The sequence below is a fragment of the Rhododendron vialii genome, chromosome 9a, assembly GCF_030253575.1.
Source record: "Rhododendron vialii isolate Sample 1 chromosome 9a, ASM3025357v1".
In the NCBI taxonomy this organism is placed as follows: Eukaryota; Viridiplantae; Streptophyta; class Magnoliopsida; order Ericales; family Ericaceae; genus Rhododendron; species Rhododendron vialii.
The window spans coordinates 30114920-30134712 of NC_080565.1; the positions used below are offsets into that span (position 1 = coordinate 30114920).

Here is a 19793-nt window from a genome sequence, read left to right on the forward strand (position 1 = left end):
TTTTTCCTCCACTTTCCTTACTTACCCATCATCATTACACTTTTACTCACTTATTTTTTAAAATAGAATCTACTTTTAGGGACAAAATAGACAATTCACCAACTTTTACCCACTAACTTTACAAAATACACTTATTAAGGGACAGTCCAAAATGAAATACTGAACTATAAATAAGGGACGGAGGGAGTAATTTTTTACTTCTTTGATTCGTCTTAACGAGACAAATTAATAATCCACAAAAACTAGGCGCAAAACTAACAAACGCGAAAAAAATTCGATTAAGAACAAAATAAGAAAAAACCCAAAAAAAAACTCTTAGCGTAGCGGAACTTAGCCTTAGTGTTACCGAATACTACATGCTGCCATATTGCATCTACTATAATGAGATTCTACATGGGGATCAAATTGATATAACTACCAAGAATATGAAATTCTCCAACTTGTCAGCTAGAAATTGCTGAAATAAAGGATCTCTATCTCTCAAGAAAAATAAGCTTGTATAAAATATTTGTTTGCACAAAAATTGGGAAGTATGTTTGGGTACCCATAGAAACATTTCCAGCACAGAACTAGGGATGCAAACAGTACAACTCCAACGATATTGAAGCGAAAATGATTACAACGATCCACAAATCCGCTGAATTTGCTCGAGAGTGGGGGCTTCATTTGATAGATCACTGGAAATAGCCAAAAAAGAAATACAACAAAAAAAATTAGTAACAATACCAAAAGGAAATGGTAATTAGACCATCAACTACAAAAACAAAATAAACTTGTATAGACAAGAGGCGGAAATCTGATTAAAGATTGTTATTTACCTTTGGTGAGTAAAATGACCAGTATGATCTATAGATATTTCTGTATGTCCATATCACTTGAAGCAGAAGAACACTAGTTAACCTTAAATACGTCATCAGTTCGTATTCATCACAAGGTTCCATTTCGAATCATTCCTTTTAACCCCAAGAAAGAATTGCATTCATCTATTAGCATTCATGGCCCAGAGAAAAACAAAAACAAAAAAAGCCTAAACCTTAAAGAGGCATATGGATATGCCATTTCACCACAAGTTCTGCAGCACAGTGCAAAGTTTCCCCGACACAAGTGAACTTATATCCTATTTGTTAAGGATTATTAAAGGAATTTTTGTACCTGTTACCCAGTTCATTTGACTTGAGGAGTTATTGTTTAGAAAATTTCTACCAAAATGCTCTGCTAATCAGTATAGAAAACATGTGGCACATGGATACAACATAAATACTATATGGGTAAATAACAGTCTATGAAAGAAGTTTAACCTCTCTCCGGAAAGAAACTATTTTTACTAAGCATCAGCTTGTAACAAGAACGTACCATTGTAAGAGTTTCCACGCGTGTGATTCCTTGAGATTGCAAGTGCTGCGACCTTAATCTCAGTGGAAGAGTGCTGTTACAATGTCCACAATGCTCGCCCCCTATCATGGACATGATTTCTTTCTGTACATATAAAAACTCATCAACAAGAGTCTAGAGAAGATATGCAGAAAAATTACTTAAGGAAATAAACCATAACCTGAAATCAAGTGCCATCTTGAAACAACGTTTCCCTATTGAGCTTTCTGCCTCAGATCTTACGGAGAGCCTCCAGAATTAGCAAACCCCAATCCCCGGTCAAGCAAATTTTTTTGGAGGATCCTAGAATTGCATTACAAACTTACTGCAAAACCTAGAGCACTTTGTGGTCCAAGAACCCCATAACTTTCATGAGAAACGCATATTCGTAACTAGTTTCCTCACATAGACCAAAACGACCTCCTTCGCCAAAATGTCCACCGCACATATTTGTTTTCAAGATGACTGAACAAGAACAACTTGAACAGGTCATATCTCGTACTTTGGCCACCCATTTGGCAGCTTCCCAAACACCAACTCTGGGAATGATTAAAGAGGCTACCAGTTAAGTTCATGGATATGGAAGTACGCACGCACATAGCTCATATGAATAACTGCAATGCAAATACAAACACAGGCGTGAATATATCTATGGACGAGCTAAGGCATGAGATATAGATTTGCCTCGAGTCGTGAAATGATGCTGTCACAAGTACTGAAGGGCAGCAAACTCCTCCAGCAATATTATCGTAAGGCGAATACTGGAGTATAGACTCCAACTGGGATTGAATCTGAGGATTTCCGAATTCTTCATAGTCCAAAATGGTGAGAGGTAAACTGGGGTCCAACAATGTGTTGCATATATCAAGAAATGGAACCTGGGACGATTATCACAAAGACATTACTCCTTCAACATTATCACTAGTCAAAATCGAAAAAATAAATAAACTTTCCTACATTAAGATACCATGCTAATATAGATATGGAATATGGGTACACAAGAAAAGATGAAGGGAGATTCTGCACGGCCAAGTTGCTTTTACTTCCCCAACTCCAAGGATGAAAGATTAGAGAAATAATAGAAAATCATGTTCACAACCACATACCCATGGTTGGAAAGCTATGTTCCCTGGTCCGCGGACCATAAAGGTTTATACAAGGAACAACAACAGAACGTGGTATGACACATAATGAAGAAAATAGTATAACTGTTATCATTCAAGCAAAATACCATTCTATAGCATAATGACCAATCCTTTTAATACTGTTTCCTAGCCAAAACTTCACTATCTTTAGATTTTTAGTAAAATTTTTATTTTAATATCAGTATGGTGTTGGATTTCTAAATTCACTGCATTGGAATGAAGGTGCACCATGTTTCTGAATGCACATCCGAATATATGATTTGCCAGGATATTAGCATTCCACTGTAACACAAGTCCAAAGTATGTTCCAACCTCAAATGGTAAACATATACACAAATGTTCCCGTCTTAAATCTTATAATATATAATATATAATACACCATAAAGCATTTCCCATTTACTGGCAAGGTTAGTACTAATCAAACCTTAGTTGCACGGAGTGGGGACGGGAGTGGGAGCGGAGGAATATAGAAGCTCCTCAGGTTCGGAGCGTGAAAGTAACATGTACATATATACACTTTAAAAGTACAATCATCTTAGGAGTAAAAATATGGGCAAAATCCACCACAAGTGTAAGAAATGGGCTAGTGTTGCAATATACTGTTTGCGTTTCAAGATATCATCCCTTGGGCTCCATATATGGGGTCATAAAAGGCCACTCAATAAAGCCAAGTGATAATGTAGCATAGAATATACAAGATTCATAAAAAAGCTCCCATCTTCGTAAAGAGCGTGCTCCCATCTCAATGAGAGCAAGCTCCCGTCAAGCTCCTTAGTTGGGAGCACGCTCCTAAGATGGGAGTGGCACGACTTTAGGAGCTCCCTGCTTTGATTGCTTTGTTATTAGAATATTAGAGCAAGCAAAGGTTGAAATGTTTCACATGTCATTGCAACTCTGCATGGGCATAAAATCTCTGGCTCTTTTTTCTAGCATCTTTTGATAAAAATAACCAGACCATAAGGTTCCAGATTGCATAAACCCACAATGTTCCAACCAATCTAAGACCCTGAACCCAACTTCTGATTATATTTTAGCATATTCCAAAGGAGCTTACCTTCATGATGGCAGCCCTAAACAAATCTGGATACATATTGATGGCTGCCGCTACAAGGAGACATCCTGCACTATGTCCAACAGCACCAAGCTTATCTTTGCAAACATAACCCTCATTAACCAGGAATTTTCCACATGACACAAAATCATAGATAGAGTTCAATTTCTGTAATCCACCGCCAGACCTGTGCCAAGAAGGATCAACTCCCCCGCCACCCCTGCTCGTACAAAGAATGCAAGTAAAAAGAAAACACAGTTCAACAGAATACCGTGCATATCTTCTGTTTCAGGTGAACAAGCTATGTAGCATCAACACTCCAAAAGGGTGCCGTGTCCACGTATTGGACATGGGGACACAGCGGGGACACGTATTGTGGCGTGTCCAATAATTTTTATTATTTTTTGATAGGGAACACAGTGGGGACATGACTGGGGACACGCTGGGGTCAAAATGTAATATTTTTTAAATTTTTGGGGGTAAATATGAAATTATTCAAAACATTTGGATTAAACTGTAATTATGCCTTTGAAAAAAAATTATACAATTTGTGAAATTATTCATATACAATGGTTCATAATTTTTTTTTATATATATGAACATATATTTTTTTTTTTTTATTTATACACGTGGCATGTCCCCCGCCGTGTCCGTATCCCCATTTTTTTAGAATTGTCGTGTCTCGTGTCCGTGTCCGTGCTACATAGTGAACAAGCATCAAAATATTTCTAGGCTGCTAGGTAGAGCGATAAAGACATAAATCATGATTTGCTAGTGTCAGAAACTATATGATTTTTCTTGCATAGGTTGTTGTTGATACGTCGTACACATGGCATCAACTTGGCTTGCACCCCTTGTTTTAGTACCTTTCAGAAGAATACTTAAGAACAGAAGACATGTGAGGCTCAGCAAGAAGCTCAAAGTATAGTCATTCAATGTTTCTCGAAACAAGTCAACTGTGACTGAATTCTCCAAAATCTTCCCAGCTATTTTTGCTGTTGGATTTCCATTCCTCGAGCAATAACCATGGTTTATGGTCTTCTTCCTGTCCTAAAAGCACCTTTAAGGTCCAACAAAAAGGTAATCCATTGTCTGCCAATTACTAAAATCCTACACTCTCCAAGATTGCGACCAGCATTTAGATCAGATCTCGCAAAGAGAGAACTTGTTTTTTCCTCTGACTTTCTCTCTCATTTGCGGAGAGAAGAGATTGGTGCCCAAGCAAAATAGAGGGTATTTCACCATTTCTACAATGAAATTAACATTTCCAAGCAAGGCTATAAATTTTAATACCAGATTTGAAATCCCATCCTATTTTAGATTCAGTTTCAGTTTTTGTCCTTGCCAAAAAGCAAAACGAAAAAAAAAGAAAGTACATCCTTGATATAACTGACCTCACATCAGCAAATGCGACCACCCACCCACGATCCAACAAACTTAGACGGTCCGAGCACCAGCTTTTATCAAGAGCCTCTCCATATGCTCCATACCCTAGAAGAATCCCAGGAGACTGATCCTTCAGATGCGACTTCTTGGAGTACAATATGGTCAGAGGAACAACAACACCATCATGGGAAAGGACTTCCTTTGTTTCACACAAATATGCATCAGAGAAGTCCTTCCATAGACAGACCTCACAATTCTGGGTATCTTTCTCCTTGTCCTCTGAAGCCTCTGGAAGCTCATCAACTTCTCTGTCAAAAGTCTGAGAAAACGATCCAATGGCAGCTGAAACGCCCAGTACATCCTCTTGATGCACAATCGAGAATGTACGTCTTGACATGTCATAGTCAACAATTACATCAGGCATCTGCATTCACGAAAGTAAGAAATGAGATATCTTGTGGTCCACTCAATTGAACACCGATTCCTCAGCCAGTAAGACAATGCACATTCAGGCCCAAGAACTTCTTCAGGTCAGAGTCGGAGACAATATACATGAAAAGTAATTAACTTCGATAATTCAAAATTTGCTTTGTGCTCTGGTAGTTTCAAGCTGAGAACCGTCTGAAACTTCAGTTTCCACCAATTTACAGAACAAACGATTTAAGGAAGTTGGAAAAAGAAAAGGAAAAGATATCATGATCCTGTTTTAACCAAGCTCCATCACATGTCTATTTCAAGTGAGGCTTAATTGAAAATGTAGCTGGGTACTGAAACAATGCTTTCCCCAAATCTTTTCAGATTTAGGTCAAGTAATAACTCTAGCTGACAACAAATAGCATGCATCATAAATTGAACAGATAGCCCTAGCTATTAAATAAGGAAAAAAAAAATTGGCATGGCTAAATCCAAACAGGCCCATCACAAAGTGGAAGGGAACCTGTGTTCCAGAGTTGCAATGCTCAGATAACAAAATCACCACATCCCAATGACTAATCTCGTGCATGACCTGTGATTCTGAACCTTAGGAATCAGTAACTACAGGACAACGTGGTGCCTCCTGCGCCAGAGGTAGGTTAGCGCCCATAACCATGTTGCGTTGTTCCATGTATATCAGGCATCTATTCCATGTTGGTCAAACGTTGCTAAAAAATATTAGCGAGCCTAATAGTGGGTTTGAAGATGGAACCATATGAAAAAGAACATAATGCAGAATTAGATAATTAATAATGCAAATCTTTTTTCACACTCTACAAAGTGGTTTATTTCAATAAGATATTATTGTTTAATACCAAAGAGATTGAAGACTTGCTCAGAGGAATGATAGTATGACCAAAGGTTGCAATCGGATCAATATTAATGAGCTGATCTAAACCTTATCTTCTCTTTGTATTGTAAAATTGTAAACTATGAACTACATTTTCAAGTTCTGAATGCTAAATGCAACACACCATATTGTTACATCATCAATCATGTAAGAAGACACTAGTTGTCAAGCAGAGTTGAAGAAGTGCCTATTTTTTTCAACTTATTATTCTTGACTAAGAAGTCAACAATTCTACTGATAAGAAACCTGCACATAAAGCATGTTCAGTAATTCAGAGGGCTAAACTACTGATAAATAAAACACATATGTTGCCTGTTTTCATTTTTACCTGTCACCTAACCCAAACCTGAAAGCAAACTGAATTTACACCACAACAAACAAGCCTGAACCAAATGCCTCCAGTACAAAGCGAACCAAACCAAAAGAGGTTTCATTAGTTGGTTATTTGGTTGCACCTTATTAGCATACACCCCTAACAACAAAAGGTCTAACGTATAAGAAGGTGAATAACATAACAGCGACCAAAATACATGTTGAATGAAACGGCCGAACGCAAATTCCCATCTAATATCCAGGTTCAGCTTACTACATCACCAAGTGAGTGAGTGTGTGTGTGTGTGTGTGTGTGTAAAGAAAAGCTAGACACACTGGAACCATTATCGCTTCAAACGCACCAAATATATAGGAAGTGGGAATGACTAATAGGTAAATTAGTGAATAGATATTATACCACTGGAGATGAAAGCACCACTCGATATGCTGAGCTCATGAAGTTATTTGAACCTGGACTGATTCTACAGAAATTTGAGGGCAGAGGGAAAAACCAAGGATCAAGATAGTCAATCTCCACACAATGCTGCAAAACAGGTCCAGAGGTATTCCAATGAATATATGCACAATGACTATGAAAAGCAGGGCTTTGTGTTTTTTCAGATAATAAAGGAAGATAGCTTCTCATGAAATTGACAAAATAGAAAGCTTTGCATTCAAGAAGCAACGGGAACTCCTACAGTTAGGATTACTTAGTTCACTTTCAGCAAGTTAAGTAGAAATTGAATGACATTGCATTCAAGAATCAATGGCTATCCGATTCAAGGAAGGCCGCCTCCGGGCGGTTCCCCGCGGGGTTAGTTCCCATCTTGTGCCACAACTGGGTAATAGAACAATTATCTTCTCTTTGTATAGTTTAGTTTGAAGTGTGCATTTCGCAAACCCATCTGAAATGCTAAGAGAGTGTTGTAAGGACTCTACTATTTTCCCCACAATACACTTATCTGATGGTTACGACATGGGCAAGGGGGTAGGTGTCACATATGTTACTGTGTCCTAAACCAGCACCCAATTTAGACACTTGGACCTCTAACTTCTATTATTATATTTATAAAAAAAAGACTACACAAACAGAAAGTGAAAAGTTTACACAAAAATAAATTCGAACAATGCCATGGTTCGAACCTTAGAATACATGCCATTCAACCATCAAAAGAATTTGAGCAATGAGGATGTTGTAACAATTATTTCCTGTGCATCCCACTCTATCTTCAGTTAGCTTGCCTTTCTATCTATACCTATGGGACCCCTCTATCAACTTTCAAATTTCAATGTAACCATCATGTATGATAACAGGAGTCGGAGGTATTTTACGTTGAACAGTAAGATAAAAAAATTCTTGTTTTTGTAATGTTCGTGAACAAAACAAGCAAATTAAATACCTTACAATCAACGTCTATAGGCAGATTGATGGAACATATCTGAGTGGAGTCCATTTTGTCAAGGAAAAGCACCAGATGTCCATTCAAAATGTCCATATCTCGTAAGCTGCTACCTTTACTTGGTACAATGATATTCTGATATGAAATCAATAGTTATCAAAAATGTCTAACAACAATAACAAAAAGTATACCATGTATAAAAGAAATAAACTTTCATTCATACACAGAGCACCAGCCAAGGAAAGAAAATATCACGCCAACATAAGACATAAACCTGAACCTAGTTAATTCAACCCAAAATAAAAAATAAAAATGCTCAACTAACTAGGGTCAGCCACAACAGTACTTTTTAGTTCATTGAAGTCTATCTTAGACAATGACTTGATATTAACCTTAGATAATCGTGTCTTTTCCACAGCCTTGATTTATGCTCTTTCCAGCCCCCTAATTTCCAAGAAAAACTTACATATTCCACTAAAAAGCTATTTTAAATCAAGCTTTCTTCCGTAATTGATAATCATGTCTTGCCACAGCCTTGATGTATGCTCTTTCCAGCCCCCTAATTTTCAAGAAAAACTTACATCATTCCACTAAAAGCTATTTTAAACCAAGCTTTCTTTCATAATTGTAAACATCAACCAAGATAGAAATATTTTTTGAAAAAGAAAAAAAAGACAGAAATAAAGAGGTACAAGTATTGTTTGAAAAGAAAGTTATCATGCCTTTTATAATCATGAAAGGTTAGGCATCATAGATGTCGTCGCACTAGGAGGAATCCAATAAACTCACCACAGAAGAGTACCCAAGACCTAAAACTTCCCAAGAAACAGAAAACTACCGTATCAGTTGTTAATAAAGCCCCACCCAACCGACAGTGCCCTTAAAATATTGGATTTAGAAAAGAACTATGCTATGTTTATTAGAATGAAAACCAGCCAGGAAGACTTATCTCTACCAGCGTCACTCACCTGACACCCCCTTCTTCACTGAGAAACTCATAAGTTCCTGCCATACCACATCGCTGCTAAGCACAATTTACTCATCACCACTGGCTGTACTAATTTGAGAATTGATTCTCTACACTGTTTCATTAGGGGGAAGTGGGAACGCCACACATATTTCCAATACTATATCTACAAGCATTACACCCCCAGTATTCATGAGTTCATGACATTTCAACGAGTTAAAAATCAGACCATGCATAGTAAAGCATTGGAAACCGGGTATTCATGCATATCAGGACAGAAGAAAATATAGTTAACCTGCCAATTATTCAAGTGCATGTCTTCAACTCGGACTCTACCCAAGTAATAAGTCCCAGTTGAAAAATCCTTATCCTCGCCCAAAGAAGCATTTGTTAGAACATAGAAAAAACCACAGTGATGTTCCACAAAAAACTGTACTCCAGGGACACGCTTACATAACCTTCGTAATCCATCTTGTGGGTTGCTTGCATCTATGACATAAACCTGCATAAAACCACCAAGATTTAAATATCCAAGGAGAAGGAATTTTGAGACATGCAAAGGAAAAGAAAATTATACGGGCAAGTTCCTTCCTCAGATGATGTTCTCGAGTTAGAATTCACAGTTATGAACTTGCCATCCTTTGTGCTGGTGATATCCACACAGTAGCTAGAATCATCTTCCGTAAAGACTTGAACATCAACCAAAGAATATGATCCCAGTTTTGCGCATAGTACCCTGGTTAAACTAACAATAACATGAGAAATATTACTATTCCCAATTGAAAGAAAAATTTAAAAAAAAAAAATCACAGTCAGAATTTGCCTGTTGGGCCGTTGGTTCTCATCCGACTTCGTGTAAAACAATGTGCGACCATCCTGAGCCCATGCCAAGCTCACAACCCCATCAACTCTTGATTTTGGAATATTGTGCAATGTTGTAAGATCCTTAATTTGGAGCATGAAGTTTTCACCGCCAGTTGTATCAAGTGTGTATGCAAGGAAGTTATGGTTTGGTGATACACGACATGTGCCCACGTTAACATATCCTAGAAGAGTGAAAACAAAAACAAAGAATTTGGAACACAAATTGCGAGTAATGCAGTACTTCAAGTAAAGCATATTAATCCCTCTTGGTAAGATGACAAGGACATGTCATTGCTCCTGAAATTCGGATACAGTCATGTTGGAGACACATTGAATATAAACCTTGCTTCTACTAAAATGTATCTTATGACTTCATATGAAAGTCAAACATGTTATCAAGCTAGGGAAAAGATCACAAGTAGTATAAGGATACGAAGATATAAATCAACAGTCATTAGATATTCAAAAATAAGACTGAGACTCATATGAAGAACACATGTATAAAGATGTAATCAAGATGCTTCACTGTGGCATTCATGTCTAGATTATTAACATCTGACTCTGGTGATTACAATTTAAATTCGATAGAGTCAAAATCACATGCCTTATACGATATTATGTTGGATTCAATACTACCAACTAATTCGAAGTGAGGTTTCACAGAATTCCCATCACTTTGTATTACCCTACTAATATACTCATCCATCCCTTTTTAAGTGTCCTATTTCATTAATCTAACTTTTTATGGAGCCATCATCACTACACTTTATAAGTTGTTACTTTCCATAATTACCCTCTATGGAGACATTATTATTGCACTTTCTACCCACTAACTTTTCAAAATAAAATCTACTTTTAAGGGCAAAATAGAAAATGTACCAAGTTTTACCAACTTTCCAAAATGGACACTTATTAAGGGATGATAACCCAAAATGGAATACTGGACTTTTAAAAATGGAGTATATAAATGACACCTAGGCTGTCCTAGATCATCCCTAAGAAACTAGATAGCCAACATCAAAATAAACTCGAAAACAACAAATTATTCCTCTAAACAAGAAGATAAGAAAAGAACTGACCATACTGTTCTGCAATCTCATTCCAGTCAAGTAAAATTTCCTCCTTTCCAGATCTTCCTCTTAGGTAATTGACAACAGTCTCCATCCAATCCTTTTTTTCAGTTGCTAACCTCCTACACAAAACTGGGTACTCCTTACCCTCTGGAACAAACTGATAGTACAACCTGCTCATCCCAAGAAAGAACCACACGAGTTTCAAGACAAAAATAATCACACGTACAATAACTATTCCAGTAGAGGTGCATATGCTTTTACAGTAGATAGGTTTTTATATTATGCGTATGTTTGAGATACATACCCACTTGCTTAAGTGCCAATAACTAAACCAGAAAGCCTAAAATTCTAGCAAAAGCATGTTTTAACTACGGAAACTAATTCTTCATATTTACTGTAGACATAGGAATGTGAACAAGCTCACTTTGTCTTTGATTCCTACTACAACCAGCATATTCACCTCAACCTTATTTGGTGGGACTGCAGGTATAGCCCCTTGAATGGGAACAAAAACATAAAAAACCAATTGTTATACGACCTTTTATTTTGGGTTTACATGCAGTTTTATTACCTTAAAAAACTAATGAAAATTGAACTGCTGTCTTTTTTTATTACTAAATGAACACTGTAATGTTATGCATTTTTACTCAAACTAGGCCAAAACAATATCTTAGCCCACTTTACTACTCCAAACCCCAGTTTTACTTAAACCCGAATAGTCCAGAATTGCTTGGCTACGGCCATTCGAAGACATGTATTCGAGAGAATCGATAATGAGGTTTTTATACAATAATTTCAAAACATAAACCTCATCGATGGCAATTGTAATACCTTACCTTCATGTATTAGCATATTTTCCAAACCATTTACATCTAAATACCAGGAACCCATTAAAGAGTGCTGTTTCATCAATGCTGTTTAATAAAACCTAGAACGAAATATACTTGCTGAATTTTTGGGGCGGAAAATTAAACCAAATACATACTCCATCACACTTAGCATCTCCAGCCCTTAACTTTTTTTTTCCTCAAACTCAAAATGTGAGTAAAACCCCCCCTAAAATCCACTACACTCCTTGACTCAACCTTACACCAAAGTGAGTTTTAATTAAATCAAGGGGCAAATTTTTACTCAAATTTTGCCAGGCTTATTTGCTCTTCACAATTTATAAACTATGCCATTAACGAGCTCTTACTCAAATTTGTATTTACACTTGAGTTTGTCATTGGAGTAATTCATACTAAATGAAGCTTTTGGCGTCTATGATACATCCAACTTTGCTTTAAAATTCAGGCCTGAATTCTGGGACAGAGGTGGATGTTTCGTAAACGCCTATACCCATATCCGATTGAGCTAATTTTTCACAGCGACTCCAAACAAAATGAGAAGCTTGGATTATCTTTGGGGGACCCGAGACGGGTTCAAATTGGGTCTGTATGCGTGGGAACAGATACCAAGTCTGTACCCATAGCCACGCTGATAAACAAATATGCCAAATGGGTACAAAGGAAAAGAACAGAACCAGGGTCCCAAGCGTTCAGGGGGAGTGGAAACCTCGGCCGGCATTCGGCTTCTCATCTCAGAAACCAGCGCCTGCCGCAGTTTCTGGGTGTCGGCCATGAAATCCTCAGTGTAAGAGTTTTCTTGGGACAAATAACGGATGAAATCGGTATCGTTGGTGTTGCGCATCCAGTGGTAAGGATCCGCCCACGTCCTTCCGTGAACCGAGACAGTGAATGGGACTTTCTTGGGGGAAGGTGGGGTTTTGGTTTGGGAGGGTTGGGAGAGGGGGTGGGTTTTTGTTTTGCAGGGGGAAGAGGAGAGAGAAGAAGAAGAAGAAGAAGAAGAAGCAGAAAAGGATAGGGGTGGAAATAAGCGGGAAGTGATGGGGAGAGAGGAGTTTCTGAGTGACCTGGCCTTGAGGAGGAGGGCGGAAGCCATGGTCGGCTGTGGAGAAAGCTTTGGACTGTTTGACAATGGGGGTTTTCTTTTTCTCTGCGACCAATAGTGTATCTCATCAGTCCATCAGTGGCAATTTCGTAATTTTCACATCACATGTTTGTCCCGAAAAATATACACCAAAGTTCAAAAAATTCACACCGCTAAACACACTAAAATAAGTAATTACGCAGATAATTTTTTATTAATATAGACTTTGTTTGATAGATCTTATCAAAATCTTTTATGCGATGCAAAAAAATTAAAAAATTATTTTTCATTTACACTATTTTTTAGTTTTAAAATATGAAATAAACTGCTTATTTTTTAAAAAAATTTTCTAGAACGGAGCCTAAAAGTCTTTTTCGAACATTTTTCTCTTTATTAATTTTTTTCAACTCTGATATATATTTTTATATTTTTTTAATTTTACTTGTCGAGACAAATTATTAATCCAAAATTTTGATCCGAATATAATAAAAATGAGATAAAAAAAACCCAAAGAGACTCAGTCATAAAGACCCAAAAATTTACGCCAGAGGGGACACCTCTGGCTCTAATTAACGACAAACTAAGTATAAATTTTAAAATGAGTTAGTTTGTCGTTATTTGAATTTTTTTTGCATTTATTAGTTTTACGCCAAACTTTTGTAGATTATTGATTCGTCTCGACAGAAAAATCGAAAAAGTAAAAAAAATTATTTTTACCCAAATATTTTGCAAAATAACCACTTATTTCTCAGAATAATTCAACTTATTTCACTTTTTTGCTAAAATATAGTTATTTCTCAAAATACTTAGGTAAAAATACAAATTTTTTATTTTTGCCAATTCTTCTCATCAAGACGAATCAATAATTCACAAAAGTTTAGCGCAAAACTAATAAATGCAAAAAAAAATTCAAATAATGACAAACCAACTCATTCTAAGTTAAGTTCAAGGCTGCGTTCTTATGGACTTAATCAAAACTTAACTTAAATCTAAAATTTTTGTCCTTGTTTGAATTTTTTTTGTATTTGTGAGTTTTACGCCAAATTTTTGTGAGTTATTGATTTGTCTCGACGAATCGGAAAAGTAAAAAAAATTTACTTTTATCCAAGTATTTTGAAAAATAACCATTTTTTTAGCGCAAAAAGTCAAAATACTTGGGTAAAAGTAAAGAAATTTTACTTTTTTGATTCCTCTCATCAAAACTAATCAATAGCCGTCAAAATTTTGGCGCAAAATTAACAAATGCGAAAAAAATTCAAATAAGAACAAAATTCTCAGATTTAAGTTAAGTTTAAGTTAAGTTCACAAGAACGTAGCCTAAGTTAAGTGCAAAAGAACGCAGATGTACATTTCAAATCAATCACATCTAGAATCCATCTCTTCTGCCATGACTAAATTGCGAAATTATATTTCAAGGCTTCTAATTATTAGAATGAATCTCAAACATTTCATACTGATATATTTTACAACTATACGGAAGAAGTGAATTAACTGAATCCAGATACACAAAACAAGAAAGACAATTCTGTTTAACGCCAGAAGCAATGAAAGAAACACGAATCGACACTTTTCACGAATCTGATAAGCAACCAGCAGACAATGCCTTAAAACTGCACAAGAAAAGAACAAACGCGGCAATGAAGCACAGCTGCACATTCCCTCTTTACATGATAGTAGTTCCATGTAACAGTGACCACATTTCCTTTTCAAAACCACAATTGATGCAATTATGGTCTTTCTACAACTTTGGTTCATCTTCGACATCCTACAAGTGTAACAAACATTCAATCAGTTCTAAAACTAGGGAACACTATCGGGATACATACAAGTTGCAACTTTCATTCTCAAATGTTGCATCGAGGAGGTATGAGCTCCCCTGACTTGTGAAAAGGGAGCAAGAAAAAGCTAGGAGCGACTGAAGGTAGAAAATTAGAGTGATTGAATGCAGAGAATCATTGGGGCTTACCGAGTTGCCAATCTTGTCAAAATCATCATCAAAAGCCTCGTCTCCATCATCTGAAAGCTCACGCAAGTAATGAGCATATATGAGGTAAGAGGATTCCAAGACACACCACTAATAAGAAACGAAACAAACCCAATCTACAAACTACTTTATTGTCCTCACATGTACCCATGTGGGCAATCTAGATAGATAGGAAACCGAATGCGTCAACACAATTATGTGCTGGGATTCTTTATGCTTTCAATTATCTGGTGGGATTTTTCCCCATCCCATGCACACAAATGAAAGACCACCCATTCAGACACCATAAAGCAAAACATGGTAAAAATACATGCTTACTCCCCACACGAGCTAACGTTAATGGGCAAGAGAAAGCCACCACAAACCTACGTGAGTACAAACATTAGACAAAAAACAACCAAAAGAAAAGGGGTCTGGTTACCATTATGAGAACTTTCATTTAGTTTAGCAATCTCACTTTTATGGAAACTGTGAACAATAATGATCATGCATTAAATAGTGTGTTGAAAAGCTAAACTTTCTTTGTTAACAAAAAATGCACACACGCAGACTCAAGAAACGTTTTACCTGCACCTCCATCACCATCTTCAAGATCACCTAAAAGAAATGTATCCAAGTCCTGCTCAGCTGATGACGAGGTTGAGGTCAAACTTTTCTGCTTGGTTACCGTCACTCCTGGACTATGGGGGTTGCCATCTATCAAAGTTTGCTTGGATTTATCATCTTTATTTTGTTCTTCTTTTAACTTCGCCTCTTCCATGTACTGCTTCTCATATCTGATTGAAACAATAAACACAAAACATGAACTCAGAAACAAGACTTTGGAGGTATGTTAACTAGAATCTGTTCTAGAACCCACAAATACTACTAGAGATATGATTGCAAACTACAAATTCTTCACTAAAGTACGGGGGGTTAACTTACGGTGCCACATGAGTGCTCACAAGTGTGAAATATATCCTCCAGAATTTTCCATCTTTCATGTGACGCGGGCATAGCTCATATCTTAGTCTTGAAATTTGCTGGAAAAAATAGTCAAGAAAATGGAGAGAGGTATGACGACCAATTTCCTTTGCAATTCTACAAAGAGAAATGAACTTTCAGTAACTTTGTGTAGCAGAAAGCAGAACTACCTGGACAGTGGTAAGAACAATAGAAGCATGTTGCTGCTGCCATTCCGTGAGATCTTGCCGAACATTTGAGACAGTTGGCACATCCGATATAACTGAATCATCTACACAACAAATGAACAATTTTGAGTTACTATTAATCTGGTACATAGATAACACAGCTTTTGGCGCTATAGAAGGACACCTCTCTTGCTTAAAGCAGTCAGAAAATAAGAATGGAACAAGCCGCACAATCTTTGCTAACCCACATCAACACATGACATTCAACAATTATAGCCTTTGTCAAATATCAAAACAAAACGTTCAACAATTATATCCTTTTTTTCTAGTAAACGACATTCCACTAGGTATTAGCAAATAATACAGAGTCAGAACACAGAAGCACAATGGCAGAGGTTAAAATCCTAGAAATCCTTTCCGTTGCTATAAGCCTATAACGAATGAAATTAGTTTTTTTTTTTTTCAGGGTGAAAGTCCTGTAGTTAACCCTCACAGTCGAAATTATGAGGGAGAATGCAGATAAATCATTAACAAGAATGAATTATATACACTGGCGGTGTAAACATTTGTTTCCTCCAATCAATAACATTGCCCCACTGTTTTGACGACGCGGCGCAATGTAATTGATTTGGATAAAACAAATGTTTACACCGGCGGTATAAATAATTTAATCTCTTCATTAACATGCCAATAACAAACACTGTGCTCTTTTTAGCACTGAATCGAATCCTTCATTTCCTGCCACTTGCTCGTAAAATTCCACAATTAAGTCCCAAACACTACAATCAGGGGCGGTCCTAGGGGGTGCAAGAGGGGGGCCGGCCCCTGCGCAGCTTCCAATTAAACCACTAATTCTGCTATATTTCTTGTTTTGTTTGAAAAAGTTATGAATAATGGCCCTCACATAACAAGGACAAGTCAAAATTCTTGCAGTGTTTTTCCTTGAGAAAACGTTATTTTCTTTCACAATGTATACTTATGTAATCCACTTCGGGTTTTTTCCTTGTTTGCAAGCGGGAAATGTACTTCACCATATTCATTTTCGTTATTTATGGCATACATTTCTCCATCATTAATACTTGAGGATGAGATTTTCTTGTTAATTCATGAATACAAGTGATTTGGTCCCCGTTAAGATTCCTGCGTCCGCCACCGACTACAATACTGCATCTCACCCCACTCGCAATCTCTGTATCATATGTACGTGTATGCGTGCTTGTTCTACTTCAATTATACAGAAAAACGAAGACAGCAAAAACGTATATAGTTCCTAAAAGTACACATAATTTAGCTCCCGAAGGTAACAATACATCAATAACGCGATATAAATTGCACCGACGGCGAAACAGAGAAAGTAGTCATGGTACCTTTATCAGGGAAATTGAGGAAGGTGCTGGACGTGAGTCCACGAACAAACTCTCTAAGATCGTCGGTGACGCCGAACTTCTCGAGCTCCGAAGGCGAGTGCTCCGACTGCGGAGGAGGTGGGGGAGAATCGAGGAGAGAGAGAGAAGACGGAATCTGATCGGCGAGGGACTTGATGCCCTGATCGGCGAGTGACTTGATCTCGTCGGCCTTCTTCGACGCCTCGGCCGCGAACTCCTTCGACCGCTTGGCTGTTTCGGAGACGATGTCGGCGATCCTCGCTGGAGACGTTAGGGTTTGCGTCTTCTTCGCGGCTTCTTCGGCGAAGGTTTTCGCCCTCTGCCAGTACTCCATCGCTTCTATTGATCGATTCTTTGGTTTCCGATTTACAAGTATGGAGTGTGTTGGAGTGCAGAAGAGACGACTGATGGATGAGACGAATGTGGGAGTAATAATCACGCGCAAGTGAGGTTGACAATATCACAGACGCTTTCTCAGCCTCTCGATTGGACGTAATACCGACGGTGCTAGTGACTTTTTTTGTTAGCGGACCCGATCATCAGATCATGTGAACATCGGTTGGTTGATGGGTTTATTCTTCACATAGTTGGTCAGTATTCGATTCGTGTGGTCAGACGTAAAAATGTATGTTTGGTTGAAAATTTAGTTTAGTTTAATTTTGGTAGTGGATGGAGAGAGTAATAGAGTAATGATTGAAAATAGGGGTAATGATTGGAGAGATATAGAGAGAGATGTAAAAGTAATAATTGGAAAAATAGAGTAATGATTGGAGAAAGAAGTAGGGTAATGATTGAAAAATAAAACTAAAACAAAACTAAAATGGCAAACGAACAAAGCCGTAGTAATTTCTTTTGAACTCCCGAATCCGATATGGATGACATACCTTTGACCGAATAGGAGAAGAAATTAGTCGAAATGCGCTTAAACTGAGGCAGATACTTCTTTCCACATCAGGGAGTCTTCAAGGTAAATTACACCAGCACCCCCTGCACACCTCTCATATAGCATAACCATCCTGTTATTTTTGAAAATACCACTTGCACCCCATGTCATCCAACACTCTAAGCATCTCCAACTCATCTCTAAAACTCCAAAATGAAGAACGGATGTGACATATTAGAAGGAAATTTTGTAATTTATTCGCAATTTTTGCATTTTATAAGAGAATCTATGAGGGACCGATTGTACTTTTAGAGATTTTGTCTCCAAAATGAGAGTAGGATCTCTATATTTAAAGAACTAAAGGCAATTTGGAGACCCGAATATCTAAAAAGTAGGAAGGGTCTCTCCTAAGTTCTCTCATAAAGTGCAAAAAATGTAAATAAATTACAAAATCTCCCTCTAATATATCACATTCATTCTCCATTTTGAACTTTTAGAGATGGATTAGAGATACTCTGATGAAATGGCGTAATTAGTACGCTATCCTTGTTTTAAAACTCTTTCTTCTACACAAATTATGCATTCTAGCTAGGTTTCTTTTTTCCTCCGAAACAAACAAACTACAGGCACAGGTTGCCAATAGATCATCTGTAACCTTAGTCGATCACCACATCTAAAAAAATGGCTCATTAGCCATAGCCACTGATGGCTTCGATAATTCTTGACTCCTCCATGTAGCCCTACACACTTGTAGCCTTGTCCTTCCCTAGTTGTGCTTTCCATTCGTCCATCCCCCAACTTAAATTCATGAACTTAATTACCCAGGAACTCGACATTGATATTTTCTTGCTCTTATTTCAACTATTGAAGGAAAAATCACTAACCGGAAATAGAAATTCCCGAGCACATTCTAGGTGTTTAGACTAAGATGTAGTGCTTTAGAGAGTAAAGAAGTGATAGCATTTATAAAAATTATTTGGATGCGTTTGATTGGTAAAAGCTTGGAAATAGTAGTAGAAGTGTGATCTAACAATGGTAGTTCAATTTGAAAAGGCTTATATTTGGCTAAATTCCTTTGTTTATGGCTTTAATGCAAGAATGTTGTAGAACGATTGGTCTTGCTTATTTCTTAGTCTAGACAATTACGTTTTGGTTTAGATTCTTTCTCATCGTTATCAAATTTGTGTTGACTCAAATTCTATTGTTTTTGTTGGGAATTTTTGGGATTGCCCAAAGTTAGACTTGCTTGACACATTATTATCATCTTTAAGTTGTTTCCTAGTGTAGTAGGATTGTTTCTTATATTGGGCGTTATTGTAAAAGAATATCTCTAACTCAAACTTGTTTGTGGTTCTTCTTGGTGCTCAACCTTTTTTTTACTCATTTTTTTGGGTTTATGATATGCTTTTGCAACAATTTCGTAGAAGTGGAGGAAATTTGCCAATAATACTTTTGAACTTATGAATCATCATATTCAATTAATGTTTTACTATGAAATTTGTTCTCACATATGCCTTGGAAGAATGTCCATACTACAAAAAGGTCAAAATTTGAGTCTTGTGAATGCAACATGCATTAATGTTGTCAAC

At 37.1% G+C, this 19793-nt stretch overlaps 2 protein-coding genes across 2 annotated transcripts; both read right to left on the reverse strand.

Annotated features, from left to right (window-relative positions):
- Positions 1 to 474: 474 nt before the first annotated feature.
- On the reverse strand, positions 475 to 12894 carry LOC131301459 (uncharacterized). Its single transcript, XM_058327776.1, has 13 exons — positions 12416 to 12894; positions 10900 to 11063; positions 9780 to 10002; positions 9547 to 9692; positions 9252 to 9457; positions 7990 to 8124; positions 7008 to 7133; positions 4962 to 5377; positions 3571 to 3787; positions 2056 to 2249; positions 1553 to 1910; positions 1354 to 1476; positions 475 to 677 (listed from the first exon to the last, which is right to left on the reverse strand). Exons 1-11 carry the CDS (start codon positions 12832 to 12834, stop codon positions 1706 to 1708), a joined length of 2451 nt encoding a protein of 816 aa, XP_058183759.1. The 5' UTR covers positions 12835 to 12894; the 3' UTR covers positions 475 to 677; positions 1354 to 1476; positions 1553 to 1705.
- Positions 12895 to 14210: 1316 nt separating this feature from the next.
- On the reverse strand, positions 14211 to 17825 carry LOC131300081 (uncharacterized). The gene is made up of 6 exons (XM_058325748.1): positions 17304 to 17825; positions 15940 to 16040; positions 15731 to 15828; positions 15374 to 15582; positions 14789 to 14838; positions 14211 to 14587 (listed from the first exon to the last, which is right to left on the reverse strand). Exons 1-6 carry the CDS (start codon positions 17653 to 17655, stop codon positions 14561 to 14563), a joined length of 837 nt encoding a protein of 278 aa, XP_058181731.1. The 5' UTR covers positions 17656 to 17825; the 3' UTR covers positions 14211 to 14560.
- Between the last annotated feature and the right edge of the window lie 1968 nt (positions 17826 to 19793).

Coding starts and splice junctions, on each gene's coding strand:
- LOC131301459 (XM_058327776.1), bottom strand. CDS start 12,834: ATGGCTTCCGCCCTCCTCCTCAAGGCCAGGTCACTCAGAAACTCCTCT. Junction 9,693..9,779: donor GAGAACCAACGGCCCAACAG/GCAAATTCTGAC, acceptor TAGTTTAACCAG/GGTACTATGCGCAAAACTGG. Junction 7,134..7,989: donor CTATAGACGTTGATTGTAAG/GTATTTAATTTG, acceptor CCTGTTTTGCAG/CATTGTGTGGAGATTGACTA.
- LOC131300081 (XM_058325748.1), bottom strand. CDS start 17,655: ATGGAGTACTGGCAGAGGGCGAAAACCTTCGCCGAAGAAGCCGCGAAG. Junction 16,041..17,303: donor CCTCAATTTCCCTGATAAAG/GTACCATGACTA, acceptor TTTGTTGTGTAG/ATGATTCAGTTATATCGGAT. Junction 15,829..15,939: donor TTGTTCTTACCACTGTCCAG/GTAGTTCTGCTT, acceptor TATTTTTTCCAG/CAAATTTCAAGACTAAGATA.